Source organism: Oncorhynchus kisutch, linkage group LG17 (genome assembly GCF_002021735.2).
Source record: "Oncorhynchus kisutch isolate 150728-3 linkage group LG17, Okis_V2, whole genome shotgun sequence".
NCBI classification, from domain to species: domain Eukaryota; kingdom Metazoa; phylum Chordata; class Actinopteri; order Salmoniformes; family Salmonidae; genus Oncorhynchus; species Oncorhynchus kisutch.
The window spans coordinates 78,154,213-78,173,109 of NC_034190.2; the positions used below are offsets into that span (position 1 = coordinate 78,154,213).

The window sequence follows — 18,897 nt, forward strand, 5'->3', positions numbered from 1 at the left end:
ATCCCCCACAGTCTATTGCTATTGAGAGTAAACCATTCTATCTATATCCCTCACAGTCTGTTGCTATTGAGAGTGAACCATTCTATCTATATCCCCCACAGTCTGTTGCTATTGAGAGTAAACCATTCTATCTATATCCCCCACAGTCTGTTGCTATTGAGAGTGAACCATTCTATCTATATCCCCCACAGTCTGTTGCTATTGAGAGTGAACCATTATATCTATATCCCCCACAGTCTGTAGCTACTGATAGTGAACCATTCTATCTATATCCCCCACAGTCTGTTGCTATTGGGAGTAAACATTCTATCTATATCCCCCACAGTCTGTTGCTATTGAGAGTAAACCATTCTATCTATATCCCCCACAGTCTATTGCTATTGAGAGTAAACCATTCTATCTATATCCCTCACAGTCTGTTGATATTGAGAGTGAACCATTCTATCTATATCCCCCAGAGTCTGTTGCTATTGAGAGTAAACCATTATATCTATATCCCCCACAGTCTGTTGCTATTGAGAGTAAACCATTCTATCTATATCACCCACAGTCTGTTGCTATTGAGAGTGAACCATTCTATCTATATCCCCCACAGTCTGTTGCTATTGAGAGTAAACCATTCTATCTATATCCCCCACAGTCTGTTGCTATTGAGAGTAAACCATTCTATCTATATCCCCCACAGTCTGTTGCTATTGAGAGTAAACCATTCTATCTCTATCCCCCACAGTCTGTTGCTATTGAGAGTGAACCATTCTATCTCTATCCCCCACAGTCTGTTGCTATTGAGAGTAAACCATTCTATCTATATCCCCCACAGTCTGTCGCTATTGAGAGTAAACCATTCTATCTATATCCCCCACAGTCTGTCGCTATTGAGAGTAAAACATTCTATCTCTATCCCCCACAGTCTGTTGCTATTGAGAGTAAACCATTCTATCTATATCCCCCACAGTCTGTTGCTATTGAGAGTAAACTATTCTATCTATATCCCCCACAGTCTGTTGCTATTGAGAGTGAACCATTCTATCTATATCCCTCACAGTCTGTTGTTATTGAGAGTAAACCAGTCTATCTAGTCTGAGACATAATTGTTATATCCAGCACTAATGTACTTTGACTTCTCACCCTGTCTCATTTATTAGTTCTGCTGTTGACCAGCAGACCAAGGAGAAGGTGGCCATTAAGAAGCTCTATCGTCCATTTCAGTCCCTGATCCATGCTAAACGGGCCTACCGGGAACTACGACTGTTGCGCCACATCCAGCATGACAATGTAAGTACTTGTTAGCTACTATTATAGTGGGATATCTGAGATGCGCTCCCCTAGATTGAGATTCCAGTCACTCAAAAATGTAGAGGCTTTTCATTACAATGCAGTAATTGTCATTCTACAGTACTTCACATCAGAATAATTTGCAGTCCAATGGACACTATTCAGCATCCAGTTGTATTGCTTTGATTCTTTCCTATGTGTTTATTTATGTTTAGGGGAAAGGAGTAGCGGCCGTTATGGGCCAGTGTTTTCACTCAACACTTCACAGTGCACACATTCCTAGAGAACTGTTCATCAGGCCCACTTGTTCTGTTACGGGCGATGAATAAGTCTCACTGCAATGTATAATGTGCGTGTGCTCACTTATCATGGGAATAAACCCTTCCATTCCTCTCCTACTCCTTGTTGTTTTCCTAAAGGTGATCTGCCTCCTTAATGTCTTCACACCTGATTTCTCCCTGGAGAAATTCCAGACATTGTGAGTGGTGAGCTGTGAATAGCATTCCTCTGCCAGTTGTGTCAGCTTGTTGAGACAGGGTGCTCAGAGTGTATCTTGGACTTTAAGTTTCATAGTGTGTGTTTTCTGTTTGTGTTTGTGTGTGTCTGTGTGTATGTGTGTGTGTGTGTGTGTGTGTGTGTGTGTGTGTGTGTGTGTGTGTGTGTGTGTGTGTGTGTGTGTGTGTGTGTGTGTGTGTGTGTGTGTGTGTGTGTGTGTGTGTGTGTGTGTGTGCTTGCAGGCGTGCAGGTTTGTTCATGTTTGTTTGTGCTTGGGTATGTGATATCTTCTCATATCTGAGAAAAAACATAGATTTGATGTCTGGTTTAGGATTCTTACCACGAGACACAGTATATGATGTACCCTGCATTATTTTGTCATGTTATTATACACCTGCAGCACTTTTAGTTGTAGGAGGTAGAATTAGTACATTATGTTTTGTATAATTCCATTTCCCTGCTTGTATTCTCTGCCACAGTTACATGGTGATACTGTTTGTATCTGGCTACTGCCCCCCCCCCCCTCTCCTTCATGTCACAGTTACATGGTGATACTGTTTGTATCTGGCTACTGCCCCCCTCTCTCCTTCATGTCACAGTTACATGGTGATACTGTTTGTATCTGGCTACTGCCCCCCCCCCCCCCTCTCTCTCCTTCATGTCACAGTTACATGGTGATACTGTTTGTATCTGGCTACTGCCCCCCCCCCCCCCCCCCTCTCTCTCCTTCATGTCACAGTTGCATGGTGATACTGTTTGTATCTGGCTACTGCCTCCCCCCCCCCCTCTCTCCTTCATGTCACAGTTACATGGTGATACTGTTTGTATCTGGCTACTGCCCCCCCCCCCCTCTCTCTCCTTCATGTCACAGTTACATGGTGATACTGTTTGTATCTGGCTACTGCCTCCCCCCCCCTCTCCTTCATGTCACAGTTACATGGCGATACTGTTTGTATCTGGCTACTGCCTCCCCCCCCCTCTCCTTCATGTCACAGTTGCATGGTGATACTGTTTGTATCTGGCTACTGCCTCCCCCCCCTCTCTCCTTCATGTCACAGTTACATGGTGATACTGTTTGTATCTGGCTACTGCCCCCCCCCCCCCTCTCTCTCCTTCATGTCACAGTTACATGGTGATACTGTTTGTATCTGGCTACTGCCTCCCCCCCCCTCTCCTTCATGTCACAGTTACATGGCGATACTGTTTGTATCTGGCTACTGCCTCCCCCCCCCTCTCCTTCATGTCACAGTTACATGGTGATACTGTTTGTATCTGGCTACTGTCCCCCCCCTCTCTCCTTCATGTCACAGTTACATGGTGATACTGTTTGTATCTGGCTACTTCCCCCCCCCCCCCCTCTCTCTCCTTCATGTCACAGTTACATGGTGATGCCCTTCGTTGCTGAGGATCTCGGTAACATCATGAAGAGGAGGAGATTGACTGATCGCGTCATCGTTTACCTCTTCTACCAGCTTCTATGTGGCCTCAAGGTGTTTACTACCATTCATTAAGTGTATACACAGGCCTTTAAATAATGCTATTACCAATGTGAAAATGATTCATCAAAAATTTATATTTTTCTATTTTTCTACCCTTAGTATATCCATTCTGCAGGGATCATCCATCGGGTTTGTATTAGGCTCTTATCAATATACATGAAACACATTTCTAAGTACATTTGAGTGACCAGATCGTATAACATCCTACAATACTTTGCTTTATTCTTTAGGACCTAAAACCTGGCAACCTCGCCGTGAACGATAACTGTGAATTGAAGGTAAATAAGAATTGGGCAACAACCTGCATGTCCATGTATTTATAATACTGCACTTTTCATTGTATAACCTTCAGACAGTGAGAGAAATGTAATTTACTTGATTTAGAAAGATGCCACACGGGTGTTTAAAGACTACACTTTATTGTTTGATTGTTGTGATTAAATATAAGCCTCTCTTTTAATAACCTTTACCTCACTTTTCCTTCACATTCCCTCGCTTTCTCTTTCTATCTCAGATCCTGGACTTTGGTCTAGCGAGACATGCAGAGAGTGAGATGACGGGCTATGTGGTGACACGCTGGTACAGGTCACCAGAGGTCATCTTCAACTGGATGCACTATAGCCAGTCAGGTGACCTATCGCCAACACACAATGAAAACCATTTAATATATTTTGGGCTTCACTTTCCTTGTATTGCAAACACTTCTAGGGTTATCTTACTCTTGTACTATTGGCTCATTGGTATCTCATGTGTTATATATTCTGTGTGTCTGTCTCCCTCTCAGTGGACTTGTGGTCAGCAGGCTGCATCTTGGCTGAGATGATCACAGGCCAGGTTCTGTTCCCAGGCAAAGACAGTATCCTCTAATGTTCCCTCTGACACTTCCACTGTAAAACTCACTCATTATACATCAACACAAACACATAGATTCTGTACCCCATCCAGTGTATATTAATGATGTACTTATCATCTAGTTATCTGATGTACTTATCATTTAGTTGTCTGATGTACTTATCTTGTAGTTATCTGGTGTTGTTAGCATGTAGTTATAGTGAAGTTATCTGGTGTAGCTATCATGACGTTATATGGTCTAGTTATCATGACGTTATATGGTGTAGTTATCATGAAGTTATATGGTGTAGTTATCATGAAGTTATATGGTGTAGTTTTCATGAAGTTATCTGGTGTAGTTATAGTGTAGTTATCTGGTGTAGTTATCTGGTGTGGTTATCAGGAAGTTATCTGGTGTAGTTATCATGCAGTTATCTGATGTAGTTATCATGAAGTTATCTGGTGTAGTTATCATGTAGTTATCTGAAGTAGTTATCTGGTGTAATTATCATGTAGTTATCTGGTGTAGGTATCTGATGTGGTTATCATGCGGTTATCTGGTGTAGTTATCAGGAAGTTATCTGGTGTAGTTATCTGATGTAGTTATCATGCAGTTATCTGGTGTAGTTATTATGAAGTTATCTGGTGTAGTTATTATGAAGTTATCTGGTGTAGTTATTATGCAGTTATCTGATGCAGTTATCAGGAAGTTATCTGGTGTAGTTATCATGCAGTTATCTGTTGTAGTTATCTGGTGTAGTTATCATGTGTAGTTAGCATACAGTTATCTGGTGTAATTATCCTGTAGTTATCTGGTATAGTTATCATGTAGTTATCTGGTGTAATTATTATGTAGTTAGTTATCTGGTGAAGTTATCTGATGTAGTTTTCTGATGTAGTTATCATGTGTAGTTAGCATACAGTTATCTGGTGTAGTTATATTGTGGTTATCTGATGTAGTTATCTGATGTAGTTATCATGTAGGTATCTGGTGTAGTTAGCGTGTAGTTATCTGGTAGTTATCAGGTGTAGTTATCATGTAGTTATCTGATGTAGTTATCATGTGTAGTTAGTGTGTAGTTATCTGGTAGTTATCAGGTGTAGTTATCTGATGTAGTTATCAGGTGGAGTTAGCTGATGTAGTTATCAGGTGGAGTTAGCTGATGGAGTTATTGTGTAGTTATCATTGTGCAGTTGCACAAAGTACAACACCAATCATGCAATCAGACTGTTCACTGATCATTGCTGTAACTATTTTGCTTGAAAGTGTTTCCACTGTCTGCCTTTGTGTGTCTCTACCCCCTCCTTGACCGTCCTGTTCAGGCATTGACCAGTTGAAGAAGATCCTCCACGTAACAGGAACACCACCGTCCTCCCTGCTACAGAAGATGCAGAGCAAAGATGTAGGCCTACTGTCATCTCAGTCTAATGGCAACTATTCAGCTTGCAATGATTCAATATAGCTTGGTGTTGAAGTCACAAGTTATGGTCAGTATGGGATTGACAGTTGAACATTGTTGGTATTGTCTTGCAGGCTCGTTCATATGTGCAGGGTCTCCCTATCCAAAAGAAGAAAAACTTTAAGGAAGTCTTTCCCTCCTTGGATGTAAATGGTGAGTTGGTCTATCTATCATTATTTTGCTAATGGAACATTCTGCATGGTGGTTATGAATATCCAGTTCTTCAGTGATGTTTTTCTGCTTTGTATTGAGAACAGTTGAGGGCTGTGATGACTCTACTTCATGCTCTATTTCCTAATATAAACTGGGTCGTTTGAGCCCTGAATGCTGATTGGTTGACAGCCGTGGTATATCAGACCGTATACCACGGGTATGACTATTTATTTTTACTGCTCTAATTACATTGGTAACCAGTTTAAAATAGCAAGAAGGCACATTGGGGGTTTGTGGTATATGGCCAACATACCACGGGCTAAGGCCTGTATCCAGACACTCCGTGTTGCGTTGTATGTTAGAACAGCCCTTAGCCGTGGTATATTGGTCATATACCACACCCCCTTGGGCCTTACTGCTTAAATGCCTACATCTCTCTTCATGTCCTGTGTGTACCTCTGTCCAGCGGTGGATCTGCTGGACAGCATACTGCTGCTGGACCCAGACACCAGGATGACAGCTAAAGAGGGCCTCTCACACCCCTACCTCTCTGAGTTCCATGATCCAGAATCTGAACCCGACTCCCCACCGTACGACGACTCCTTTGAAAGCATGGAGCTTGACGTGGGAGAGTGGAGTAGTGAGTATATCTTACCTATGACTGATTACCTTGTTGTACATGTTGATGGGATTTATCCTGAATTACCCACTGCATTTAGAGCCCTACACTTACACTTCTGCAAAGTTTCCCTTTTAGGAAATTCAATTTTAAAATACTGTATGGTGGGTGTGGTTCATGTGGTAACATTTAAAAAATATTTACTCTTTTCCTGTTAGGTCTGATCCACATGGAGATTATGACTTTTGACCCCAGAAACCCCAGTGCCACTGCAATGTAGCGGACAGACACAACAGAACACTGGCTCCCACATGGCTCAACCATTGCTCCATCTTATAAAAAGCATCACATTTCACAACATGGTTTTATGACTTCATGAAACATGATACTGGAAAGAATGGCGCCGAAGGAGATGGCTGTCTTTTTACGATCCCGTAACTAATTGTGCGATTGTTTAAAAGCATTGTTGGTTAAGGGCTTGTAAGTAAGCATTTCACAGTGTTGTATTCGGCGCATGTGACAAATACAATTTGATTTGATTTGGTATGTCATCATTTTTATGGATCCCTCATGTTTTAAGGGTAGGTCATGGTTTTAACTTGTTTTATGGTATACATTTTCAGAATGCTTCGTAAAAATGAATATGAATGATGTACAACCTTTTAATATATTAGTAGTATTATCATATTAAATATAGTAACGTGGTAATCAACCCCACCATTTGCATGTTTATCCAATTGGCTACAATCTATGTATGAACAATGTTTTTATCATGACAGAGTAAAACCTCATACCTCAAATCAATCTCATCTATGAACACATTTTCATCTCTGACTCAATTAGCATTTTCCAAAATTAAGCATGTTTTGGTATCTTAACTGAAAAATGATGTTTGATGCCAGAAACGAAATCTCAATCAATAGATCCACATAGTGTACAGTAGACGGCACATGTTCAGTGTAATGTATAACGTTCTTATGCTGCCCTTTTGTTTGTGATTGGGTCAGATAGGTCATCATTTCAGTTCTGTTACAGCAATGGTAATAAGTCAAAAATACTTTAAGGTACTACTTAAGTCATTTTTGGGGGGTATCTGTACTTTGCTATTTATATTTTTGACAACTTTTACCTTCACTACACTACATTCTTAAAGAAAAGAATGTACCTTTTATTCCATACATTTTACCTGACACCCAAAAGTACTTTTCAGAATTTTCAGGCAGGACAGCAATATGGTCCAATTCACGCGTCTATCAATATAACGCATTGTCATCCCTAATGCCTCTGATCTTACAGACTCACTGCAAATACTGCATTTGTAAATTATGTCTGAGTGTTGGAGTGCATCCCCTGGCTGTCCGTCAATAAAAAAAACAAGACAATTGTGCCATCTGGTCTGCTTAATGCAAGTATGATAATTGAGTACTTTTTTCACCATTGTGTTACAGTAGATGTATGCGTGTGTTACGTTAGTTAAAGTTGTCTGCCTGTATCCCACCTGCTGAAATTGAAGTAGATTAAATACATTTAAATTGAATCAGATTTAATTACATTTTAATTAATACAGTACTACTGCTTTTGTCTGTAACGATTCACTAGCATTCCAAAAAGAGGGCAATATGAATGTTTGATTGTATTGTTTTGGGTGCTATAAATGCTATCCCAATTTCCTCAGAAAACATCCATACATGGTTGATATTTATTTTATAGTAAAGAGAAGTAACACATGTTCACACTATCTAATACTGTCAGATTCATTGTAAATCCCATTTAAAGGGACAGTTCATCCAAATTACAAAATTATATTGTTTTCCTTACCCTGTCAGCAGTTAATGGACAAGGTATGACAGCAATCATGCTTTGTTAATTTCTTTACCTGGTCACTGTTTCAAATGCTAAGTTTTTTGCATTTTTGGCTCAAATCCAATGCAAGTCATTCATGCCTATATTATAATTGTTGCTCTTTATGAACATATCATCTATAAGAAACTTCAATGAGTTGCGATACATTTTTACATGATTCGGACATGAAGAGTAAAAATGCTAATATAGGTACCATTAACTTGCATTTCATTTGTGCTACAAATGCTAAAAAGATATATTTTGAAACAGTGGCCAGGTAAACAAAACCAATGCATGGAGTGCGGTCATACCTTGTCCATAGACTGCTTACACAGGGTAAGAAAACAATGCAATGGTTAACTAGATTATAGTGAGGATAAATTCCTCAATGTTGTGTTACAGGCCTTGACGATGTGTCATTACATTTGGCTATTTTGTGGTTTGAAATCGAATTCTTCACAAGTCAGCTCACACTTTGACATTGCAAAGAGCCGTTCGTGTCTGATTGCATCTTGTTTTCCAGGTGGCAAAAAATTCTAATAGTTCCTTAATTTCAGTTTATGTGTCAAAACAAGAACGAATCGTGTGGAGAATCATTGTACCATATAAACCAATGAAATATATTTTCCATAAACAAATATGTTGTATTTTCAGCTGGTGTACAAAACTGAATGTAAAAGACACAAAAACAAAACTTAGATCTATCGCTTTTTAGACTTGCTTTCAATGAGAATGACAGATCTGTAGCATGTACGCTGGGAGTCAGAAAGCAAGTGCAGGTGATGAGTTTAATAATAAACAGACCATTTGCCAAAATAACAGCCACGAGTCACGTATAGACATGACACACATAGTCAAATACTGCCTGGGGACTGGAACTAAGGGAGTGACAGATATAGGGGAGGTAATCAGTGAAGTGATGGAGTCCAGGTGTGCCTAATGATGAAGCGCAGATGCGCGTGATGATGAATGCCAGGTGTGCATAATGATGAATGCCAGGTGCGCGTAATGATGAATGCCAGGTGTGCGTAATGATGAATGCCAGAGGTTGTAATCTGAATATAGGGGAAAAGGCCATTTCTAAACACGGCATGAGCCTTTCTTACTAATCCGTTAGAAAACCAGTTAGGATTTAAATACAACTTTTGTATTACTGAATCCTTAAGTGAGAGGGTCAATGATTTCTTATTTAATCATTTCAGCCCTCCGAAATCATATTCATTATATAAATTGTCTCGTTTAATTTTTGGTCTGTCTTGCTGTTCCAAATCAAATGTAATATTTTTTGTTCATATATTTTAAAAACAAGTTGTTTGGTATAGTCCGGGCCATAAGTACATAGGTAAACTGCGATATGACTAAAGAATTAATCAGGGTGATTTTTCAACAAATAGACAGGTGTTTACCTTTCCATGGTAGCAAGATCATATCTATTTTTGATAACTTTCTGTAAAAATTTATTGCGGTTTGATTGTTTCTTTCTTTCGGATATGTCACGCCATGACCTTAGTATTCTTTGTTTTCTTTATTATTTTGGTTAGGTCAGGGTGTGACATGGGTGATATGTGTGTTTTTGTCTCATCTAGGGTGTTTGTACTGTCTAGGGGTTTTGTAGATTTATGGGGTTGTTTCCATCTAGGTGTTTATGTAGGTCTATGGTTGCCTAGATTGGTTCTCAATTAGAGGCTGGTGTTTATCGTTGTCTCTGATTGGGAACCATATTTAGGCAGCCATCTTCTTTGGGTATTTCGTGGGTTATTTTCTATGTGTAGTTGCCTGTGTCAGCACTCTTTATCATAGCATCACAGTTGTTTTTTTGTTTAAGTGTTATTTGTGTTTTTCGTCATTCAATAAAAGAATGGATTCACACCACGCTGCGCTTTGGTCTGCTTCTTACGACGATCGTGACAGGACATAAATAGCGAGTATGTCCACTTCACAGTCGGACCTTTTTATTGGTAAACTACACGGTAATGAAAAATGTAAAAAAAAAAAAAATGAGATCCAATATGTAATATGGTACAGTTATCATACAGTTGAAGTCGTAAGTTTACATACACTTAGGTTGGAGTCAATAAAACTAGTTTTGCAACCACTCCACAAATTTGTTAACAATCAATAGTTTTGGCAAGTCGGTTAGGACATCTACTTTGTGCATGACACGTAATTTTTCCAACATTTGTTTACAGACAGATTATTTCACTTATAATTCACTGTATCACAATTCCAGTGGGTCAGAAGTTTCCATACTTTAAATTGACTGCCTTTAAACAGCTTGTGAAATTCCACAAAATGATGTCAAGGATTTAGAAGCTTCTGATAGGCTAGTTGACATCATTTGAGTCAATTGGAGGTGTACCTGTGGATGTATTTCAAGGCCTACCTTCAAACTCAGTGCCTCTTTGCTTGTCATCATGGGAAAATCAAAAGAAATCGGGCAAGACCTCAGAAACAAAATTCTAGACCTCAACATGTTTGGTTCATCCTTGGGCGCAATTTCCAAACGCCTGAAGGTGAAGGAAAAAGACTGCTCTTTCCTTCACCTTCAACTGTTGCCATGCACCTGCAAAAAAAATTGCTCAGATGTGCAAGTGACTTTTTAATTTCAAACACCTGAAGATACCATCGTTATGTTTGGAGGAAAAGGGAGAGGCTTGCAAGCCGATGAACACCATCCCAACCGTGAAGCACGGGGGTGGCAGCATCATGTTGTGGGGGTGCTTTGCTGCAAGAGGGACTGGTGCACTTCACAAAATAGATAGCATCATGAGGTAGGACAATTATGTGGATATATTGAAGGAACATCTCAAGACATCAGTCAGGAAGTTAAAGCTTGGTCACAAATGGGTCTTCCAACTGGACAATGACCCCAAGCATAACTGAAAAATTGTGTGCGAGGAAGGAGGCCTACAAACCTGAATCAGTTACACCAGCGCTGTCAGGAGGAATGGGCCAAAATTCACCCAACTTATTGTGGGAAGCTTGAGGAATGCTACCCGAAACATTTGACCCAAGTTAAACAATTTAAAGGAAATGCTACCAAGTACTAATTGAGAGTATGTAAACTTCTGACCCACTGGGAATGTCCTGAAAGAAATAAAAGCTGAAATAAATGATTCTCTCCAGTATTATTCTGACATTTCACATTGTTAAAATAAACTGGGGATCCTAACTGACCTAAAACAGGGATTTTTTTTACTAGGATTAAATGTCAGGAATTGTTAAACTGAGTTTAAATGTATTTGGATAAGGTGTATCCAGAGAGGTGAGAGAGATTATCTAGATCCTCTTTGAGGCTGTGGAGCGTTCCAAATTGCAGATTTAAAAGAAAACATGACCACTTTGATTTAAGCCTGTGGCAGCAGGTAGCCTAGTGGTTAGCGTGTTGGGCCAGTAACCGAAAGCTTGATAGATCGAATCCCTGAGCTGACAAGGTAAAAGTCTGTTGTTCTAACCCTGAACACGGCAGTTAGTTACCCACTGTTCCTGGGCCGTCATTGAAAATAAGAATTTGTTTTTAACTGACTTGCAAAGTAAAATATGGTCATAATAAACACATATGCCGATAATGGACAACCTTGTTTCACTCCTCTTGACCTTTTAATACTTTCTGAGAAGTAGCCATTATTTACTATTTTACACCTAGGGTTACTATACATAACTTTAATCCATTTTATAAGAGATTCTCCAAAATTGAAATAGTCCAGGCATATATATATATATCAATTCTAGTCGTGCTTTATCAATGGCCTTTTCAAAATCAGCTGTGAATACCAATGCAAATACAAAGAGTTAATTTACAAGTAAGTTAACTCTTTGTGAACTTTAAAAGTGTGGTTGCTTTTAGTAACCCTATCAGCCCTGTCAGTAATGTCATTGTGTCCTATGTAGAACAGATATAGTAAGAAGAGAAAGAGTGAACACAAGTATTTTATAGAACTCCGATTTATTCACAATGTTTTGGTTGTACATGATCAATAACATTCAATAAATCTGGGTGTACCAGTCAGAATGACAAGAAAAACCCTTTTTGCAAACATCAGTGGAGAACCCATTGTCCCTATGATAGGGAGAGTTAAGAGTTAATGCTAGATTATTTACCTCAGAGCAAAGGGCGACACTTTAGTATGGCTGCTTATGTTGATCTCCTGGCAGTCCCCACAATGCATAGCAATATGGGGGCAGCGAAGCAGTGGGGATGGGGGGTTGGGAGGGGGGGTGTACTCTGTACTTGTCAGCTGTCTCAACATTGAGTGAACAGCATGGCACGTCTCTGCCAGGCCCATTTGGAGGCTATGTGTGCAAAGGGAACCTACTGTTACCTTATGAAATGCACTGTCACAGCACTGTCAACCAATATTGTGTCTCCATGACAGGCACCATCCAGCAACTAAAGACAGCCAGGCTGAATGTAGAGTGAGCAGACTCACTTCTCTGCTGCAGGTTCTCACTATCTCTCTGCCTCCATCTTTGTTGGTGTATGTTCTGAATCTGTGAGGGACAGGATACTCAGTGCAGGAATAAATCACATGAAATATTGGGCTGGAAAAGATCTGTCAGCTGCATTCAAAGTGCATCCAGTATTTCCTATCAGCCAGTAACTATGGGGCATATGCAGCTAAGGAGGTCAAACCACCCTGGGTTATAATGTAGATCAATAGATGCTCTGTGCCTGCATGTGACAGGAGGAGTTTGTAACTTGCTTTGGTTGTCGAGGAAGAGAGGGAGAGGAGGAGGTGAGGGGGAGGTGGGGACAGCCAGACAGACTTCTGTGTTTAGAAGCGTCTGGATGTGGAGGTCATGGAGGAACGGGACATGGAGACACCTCCACCACCGCCGCTCATGCCGAATCCACCGCCACCACCGCCGCTCATGCCGAATCCACTGCCACCACCGCCGCTCATGCCGAATCCACCTCCGCCACCGCTGCTCATGCCGAAGCCGCTGCTGCTTTGCATGGACATGCCACTGCCACCTCCATATCCGAAGCCACCTCCACCTCCACCGCCTCCACCACCACCCATGCCGAATCCACCGCCGGAGCCTGGGAGAGGAAGATGGAAGGGGCGAAGTCAGTACTTGGACTAATCAGACCGATTGTCTTCACTGTTATAATTTTCTTGTCTAACTGAATTTGAATGCATATGAGGTTCTTACCGCCACCACCACCACTGCTGGAGGTCTGTACGTGGATGGTTGCAATTCCACCTCCAGTTCCACCTCCGGTAATCCTTTGAAGAGATTCATAGATTAGTTGACATGATCACTAAGCATATACTACAGTGAAAGAGCTGACTTCATTTAAAAGATTTTCAATTACTTGTGTTGAGCCTTTACCTTTCCTATCCATGCATTTGGTACGTTTTGCTTCACTATCTATTTATTTGATTGTGTAATTACCTGCTCTCCTCTCCTTCCAGTAGTTTCCTGTAGGTGGCGATCTCAATGTCCAGGGCAAGTTTGACATTCATCAGCTCCTGGTACTCGCGCACCTGCCGGGCCATGTCCTGCTTGGCTCTCTGGAGGGCTTCCTCCAGGTCCTTGATGCGGAGCTTGGCGTCCTTCACCGCCATCTCCCCGCGCTCCTCAGCCTCTGCGATCTGGTTCTCCAGGTTGGCACGCTACAAGGTAAAAGAAAGACAAGATCAGAAATCAGATTGATATTTTCACTTAATGGAATATTAGTTTCGTGCCAGACCTGATACTATTTTGAATTGGCCGTCTTTTGACAAACTACTGTACCTGTCCTTTGACGTTTTCGATCTCGTTTTGGAGACGGCTGATCATGCGGTTCAGCTCGGCCATCTCTGCCTTGGTGTTGCGCAGATCATCCCCATGTTGTCCTGCAGAGGACTGCATCTCTTCAAACTGGAGGAATGGAGGCCCAGGCATGAGTCAGTGTGAAGCCTTTATGTTATTATGTACTGTACCTAATTAAAGGATATCTATAAAAATCAGTGGAGGCTGCTGAGGGGAACGGAGCGAATGGAATGGCATCTAACCATGTGTTGGATGTATTTGATACCATTCCACTGATTCCACTCCTGCCATTACTACACACCCATCCTCCCCAATAAATGTTGCCACCAACCTCCTGTGATAGAAATATACTAAAGTCTCCTCATACCTTCTGCTTGTACCATGACTCGGCCTCGGCTCTGCTGCGGTTGGCGATGTCCTCATACTGGGCGCGCACTTCAGCCACGATGGAGTCCATGTCCAGGTTACGGCTGTTGTCCATCTCCACCACCACTGAGGTGTCCTTAATCTGGCCCTGCAGCTCACTCAGCTCCTGGAGAGAGAGAAGGAGATAGGAGGAAGTCAGGAAAGCCGTATTGTGGATAAAAATTAAAATAAATGCAAAGCTTATTGTATTTTGACATGGTCCTCACTGCTTCATAGATGGCCCTGAGGAAGTTGATCTCATCCTGAAGGGAGTCGACCCTGGCCTCCAGCTCAACCTTGTTCATGTAGGCGCCATCAACATCCTTCTTGAGGAGGACAAATTCATTCTCCACTGAGGCACGCTTGTTGATTTCATCTTCATATCTACAAAAACACATTGCATATGGTTATATCGGGCCAGCATTTAGGACAGTTAGAGCATCCATGCAACGTCTGGTGTCGAACTCACTTGTTTTTGAAGTCCTCCACCAGACCCTGCATGTTCATCAGCTCTCCTTCCAGCTTGACCTTCTCTCCTCCCAGGCCGTCCAGCTGTCTGCGCAGGTTGGCGATATAGGCCTCGAACATTGCATCGATGTTGGAGCGTGTGGTGGTCTGGTCCTGCAGGAGGCTCCACTTGGTCTCCAGCATCTTGTTCTGCTGTTCCAGGAAGCGTACCTGTGTGTTGTGATGCAAATGGAACAGTTACTATCAGGTGTCATATTTACAACTACAACCAGGGTTGCACACATCTTCCACTACAGAATACCAATCCGGGTTACGTAATATTTTATCACCTTGTATCACTGTGCTTCTACATCTGCATTGCTTGCTGTTTGGGGTTTTAGGCTGGGTTTCTGTATAGCATTTTGTGACATCAGGTGATATAAAAAGGGCTTTATAAATACATTTAATTGATTGATTTGATTTACATGCAATGCCATATGAGTTGCCTTGGTAACATCTCCCTGGCAACGTTAACTTGTGTATTTATTTAGTGTCTCTAGACTTGCATTCACTAAGTTAATGAAGACGGTATGCCTGTAGTTGTTTATTGGGTCTCAGACAAAGCTGCTGTTCTCCTACACCTCTGTATAAAAGGACTGACTTGCACACGCAGCCCTCTGTGGGCCCTTGTTAACAGGTACTGAGCGTAGCTCTTCCCTCAGGGCTGGGGCGGACAGGAAGACATCCATCCACTTTATATCTCTCTGTACTATGTGTGTTCTCTTCTAGTGAGGTGATGTTGCCTTGACTTGCCATAACCTGAACAAGTTTCAACAGTTTCCTGCTTACAGAAGATTCCTTCCATGTGAGGTACATGGGCGAGGCTGCACATCCCTGAGGAGGGAGGGAGTCTTATCCTGCCACACCCGAGCCAATCCTCCCTTATTATCACCAATGGCAAGCCCCAGCAGATATCGCTGGGTTGCCCCGCCTTAGCCTGGGGTGGAATAGCCTAGTGAATGAACTTGCCTGCTGCCACACCCTGTAATTATAAGGCATTATTCTACAGCATCTGAGAAATACCTGCCTGAGGGCATTTACTGTCATTTACTGTCATTTACTGTCTTCATTGATTTACATTTGGTTGAGTTAGAGAATTAAGTTTTTTTTAAATATAAATGTTTTGCAGAAGAAAGACAAATGAGATGACTGAATTTGATCTGTTCGACCATCCAGAAAAAAAGCAGGTCCGTGTCTGTGAAAAGATGAAAATATGCATTTTCACTAACAGGGTGAGGCTAGGGGATTTCTATCTCTCCCTTGAGAAGATGTCTGATCTTCACTATTGTCCATACCATCGTAATCTGAAATATTAAAGTATTTAGGAACAACCTCTAACACAACTTGCTGTTTCAGACAGATTGATAAAGTATCATTTTAGCCATATTAACTTCAAACTCTTGCAGGTGGGTCTCTGCCAGTTGTGAGGGAGATATGGGAGAGAGGAGAAACTCTCAGGTGCACCATCAGAGACAGAGCATTCTATTGAAAGCCAGCGAGTCCCTTGCTGCTGCCATGGGAATGGGGTTATAACCTGATCCCGTCCCTCACTCCACTCAGAGTGGGCCCGTGGTTATAGGATCTGCCTGGGCTAGGGTTTCCAAACTCACCCCCCTCTAACTCACAGAGCCAGGGCAATTACAGTCTAACAAAACTACTCAAGCAGTGATGCACTTTCAGTTTCAATGCTACAGTTTGCACATTGGAACTTTGACCACCTGTGACAAGGTGATATGCCCCTGTTTATACATTAAGGTAAAGGATACACCCTTGTTTTTACTTTAAGGCAAAGGATGCAGCCACTACAGCATTCAGTGTATTTGTTTTCACAGCCAGTCCTAACTGGTTCCAATATGGTTAGGATTTCCGGGTGTTGCATAATGAGTGGCTGTGAAATATTTAATGAGCCCTACAATAACGTACAACAGACACAGTCTTGCAGCTAGTCAAGTGTGCTATTTGCAACCTGTACCATAAAACAGTATCCCAGCCATCAATTGCTATTGCAGATACTTTGCAGTATCTCTTTGCAGTGTCTGATTTGTAGTATACTGTATCTGCATCCTGTCTATGCTGGCATATGGTAGATGATGATCAATGCAGTATATTTAATTTACTTGGACAGGCCCATAGTTATGGCATACTTAATACTTTTAACATCCTGTTAGACGGAAGGGCTTTCAGAGAATAGAACACTACTGACCTTATCAATGAAGGAGGCGAAGCGGTTGTTGAGACCCTTGATCTGTTCTTTCTCTTGGGTACGGACGGTCTGGATGTTGGGGTCGATGGCCAGGTTGAGGGGGGCTAGCAGACTTGTGTTGACTGTGACAGCTGTGATTGGCGCGAAGCCACCGCCGCCGCCGCCACCCATGCCGAAGCCTCCACCGCCGCCACCCATGCCGAAGCCTCCACCACCGCCACCCAGGCCGAAGCCTCCACCACCGCCGCCCAGGCTGAAGCCTCCACCGCCGCCGCCCAGGCCGAAGCCTCCACCGCCGCTGCCCATGCCGAAGCCTCCACCTCCACCGCCACCGCCCATGCCTCCACCACCGCTCATGTAGCTGTAGCTGGAGATTCCTCCACCACCACCACCACCACCCAGGCCGAAGCCTCCTCCACCACTGCCGCCTACGGAGCGTCTAACCGACGAGCTGCTCATACGGCTGGAGCCCATGGGAACTGCTGAAGAGGAGAAGCTGGAGAAGCTCTTCCTCACACTACCGCCGCCGCCACCACCACCGCCGGAGCTGAATCCTCTGCTGGAGCCGAAGCCTCCGCTCATGCTGCCACTGCTCTTGTAACTGATGCTCATGGCTGCAGCTGTTCTGGTCCTCTGAGGGGGGTAGTAGAAATGGAGTGAGACAGAGAGGATTGGTGGTGCAGGTGATCTCACTAAGAGGAAAGTCAAGTCCCTCTGAGTGACTGCTCTCTGGAGGCGGCTGGCTTATATTTCCCTCTCAAGGGGTGGGTCTGCATGGCACAGGGCTCCTCCCCAGCATCTGCCTGCCTCCTAGTTCTCTCACCTGCAGGCTGAGGGGTTGGAGCGACCCAGCTCGTCAGACGGGTAGCCGCTGTAAACTAATCAGGCTTCCGGCACACCCAGGTGCACACACAGAGGAATGGCAAACCCATTCAGTTATTTCTCAGAGACATTACTTTCTCATGTGTATTGAAGACTAAATGTTCATCACATAATTTAATCTGAGGTTTTGTGCATGGTGATACCCAAAAAGTCAGATACTCTTTGCATGATTGAGCAAAGACTAATATCTGCATGGACTGTATGGGATAGGATAATATATCCTGCAGGTTGTGTTAGAATTGTTGAATGTGTAACGTTTCCTGAAGAGACTGTACCACGTTTCCTAATCTCTCATCAGAAGAGGCTATCATCTCACTCATCCCCACGGAAACAGAGACTACAACTGTCTGGAAAACACAAACACTGCTCTGTTCCCTCTACTCAATGCCTCACTCACGGATACACAGACTGGATTGGTCGTCCGGGGGACTGGTTGTATCAAATTACCTGAGAATAGTTCAATGTTTTGTTCACATTCATCAGTGTTTGTTAGGATCTGTGACATTTTTATTTAGAGATTGATAAATCCCTAACTACAATGTAGGTTTCATCTCTGCAGCACGACCCTAAGGGTTATTCGTACACTGTAGAGGGGTGACAGAAATGTATGGCACTACATTCTGTAGGTGGTGTTGCTGTGCTGGGAGGAATGTAACTGCCTGACTCTGTCTCAGCCTGTCTCTTGTATGTTTACTGTCTTGGTTACAGGGAGTTGTTCTGGAGTTACTCTTGATCTTGGTCGAGGGAATGACAAAAGTTTGAAAAAGAGCTGAACTGTGGGAGGGCAATGGAGATAAGGAGGGGATGCAGAAAAGGCATAGAAGAAGACTAACTTTATTGTAGGCTTAGACAATATAAGAGTTATATATTTATAATTGTAGTCTGTGTGTTGCTATAGTTACCTTGTGAAGTCAAAACACTGTAAGCTCAGTGCTATGGGGACACACACAGGTGTAGGATCTTAAT

General features: G+C 42.5%; 2 protein-coding genes across 2 annotated transcripts in view; one reads left to right on the top strand and one right to left on the bottom strand.

Moving 5' to 3' along the window:
• LOC109908353 (mitogen-activated protein kinase 14A) overlaps window positions 1–10,046 on the top strand; it is a 29,391-nt gene extending 19,345 nt beyond the window's left edge. The window contains exons 2-12 of the mRNA XM_031794692.1: window positions 1,146–1,275; window positions 1,695–1,753; window positions 3,149–3,260; window positions 3,369–3,398; window positions 3,500–3,547; window positions 3,784–3,898; window positions 4,054–4,125; window positions 5,424–5,503; window positions 5,635–5,713; window positions 6,180–6,353; window positions 6,551–10,046. Coding sequence (XP_031650552.1) covers window positions 1,146–1,275; window positions 1,695–1,753; window positions 3,149–3,260; window positions 3,369–3,398; window positions 3,500–3,547; window positions 3,784–3,898; window positions 4,054–4,125; window positions 5,424–5,503; window positions 5,635–5,713; window positions 6,180–6,353; window positions 6,551–6,612 — 961 coding nt within the window. The 3' untranslated portion in view covers window positions 6,613–10,046. The remainder of the gene's footprint in view (window positions 1–1,145; window positions 1,276–1,694; window positions 1,754–3,148; window positions 3,261–3,368; window positions 3,399–3,499; window positions 3,548–3,783; window positions 3,899–4,053; window positions 4,126–5,423; window positions 5,504–5,634; window positions 5,714–6,179; window positions 6,354–6,550) is intronic.
• Window positions 10,047–12,101: 2,055 nt separating this feature from the next.
• Window positions 12,102–17,825, bottom strand: LOC109908354 (intermediate filament protein ON3-like). The gene is made up of 8 exons (XM_020506999.2): window positions 17,050–17,825; window positions 14,809–15,017; window positions 14,567–14,723; window positions 14,302–14,466; window positions 13,917–14,042; window positions 13,575–13,795; window positions 13,332–13,405; window positions 12,102–13,218 (listed from the first exon to the last, which is right to left on the bottom strand). The coding sequence occupies exons 1-8, from the start codon at window positions 17,659–17,661 to the stop codon at window positions 12,950–12,952; spliced, it is 1,833 nt and encodes a 610-aa protein (XP_020362588.1). The 5' UTR covers window positions 17,662–17,825; the 3' UTR covers window positions 12,102–12,949.
• Window positions 17,826–18,897: the final 1,072 nt, after the last annotated feature.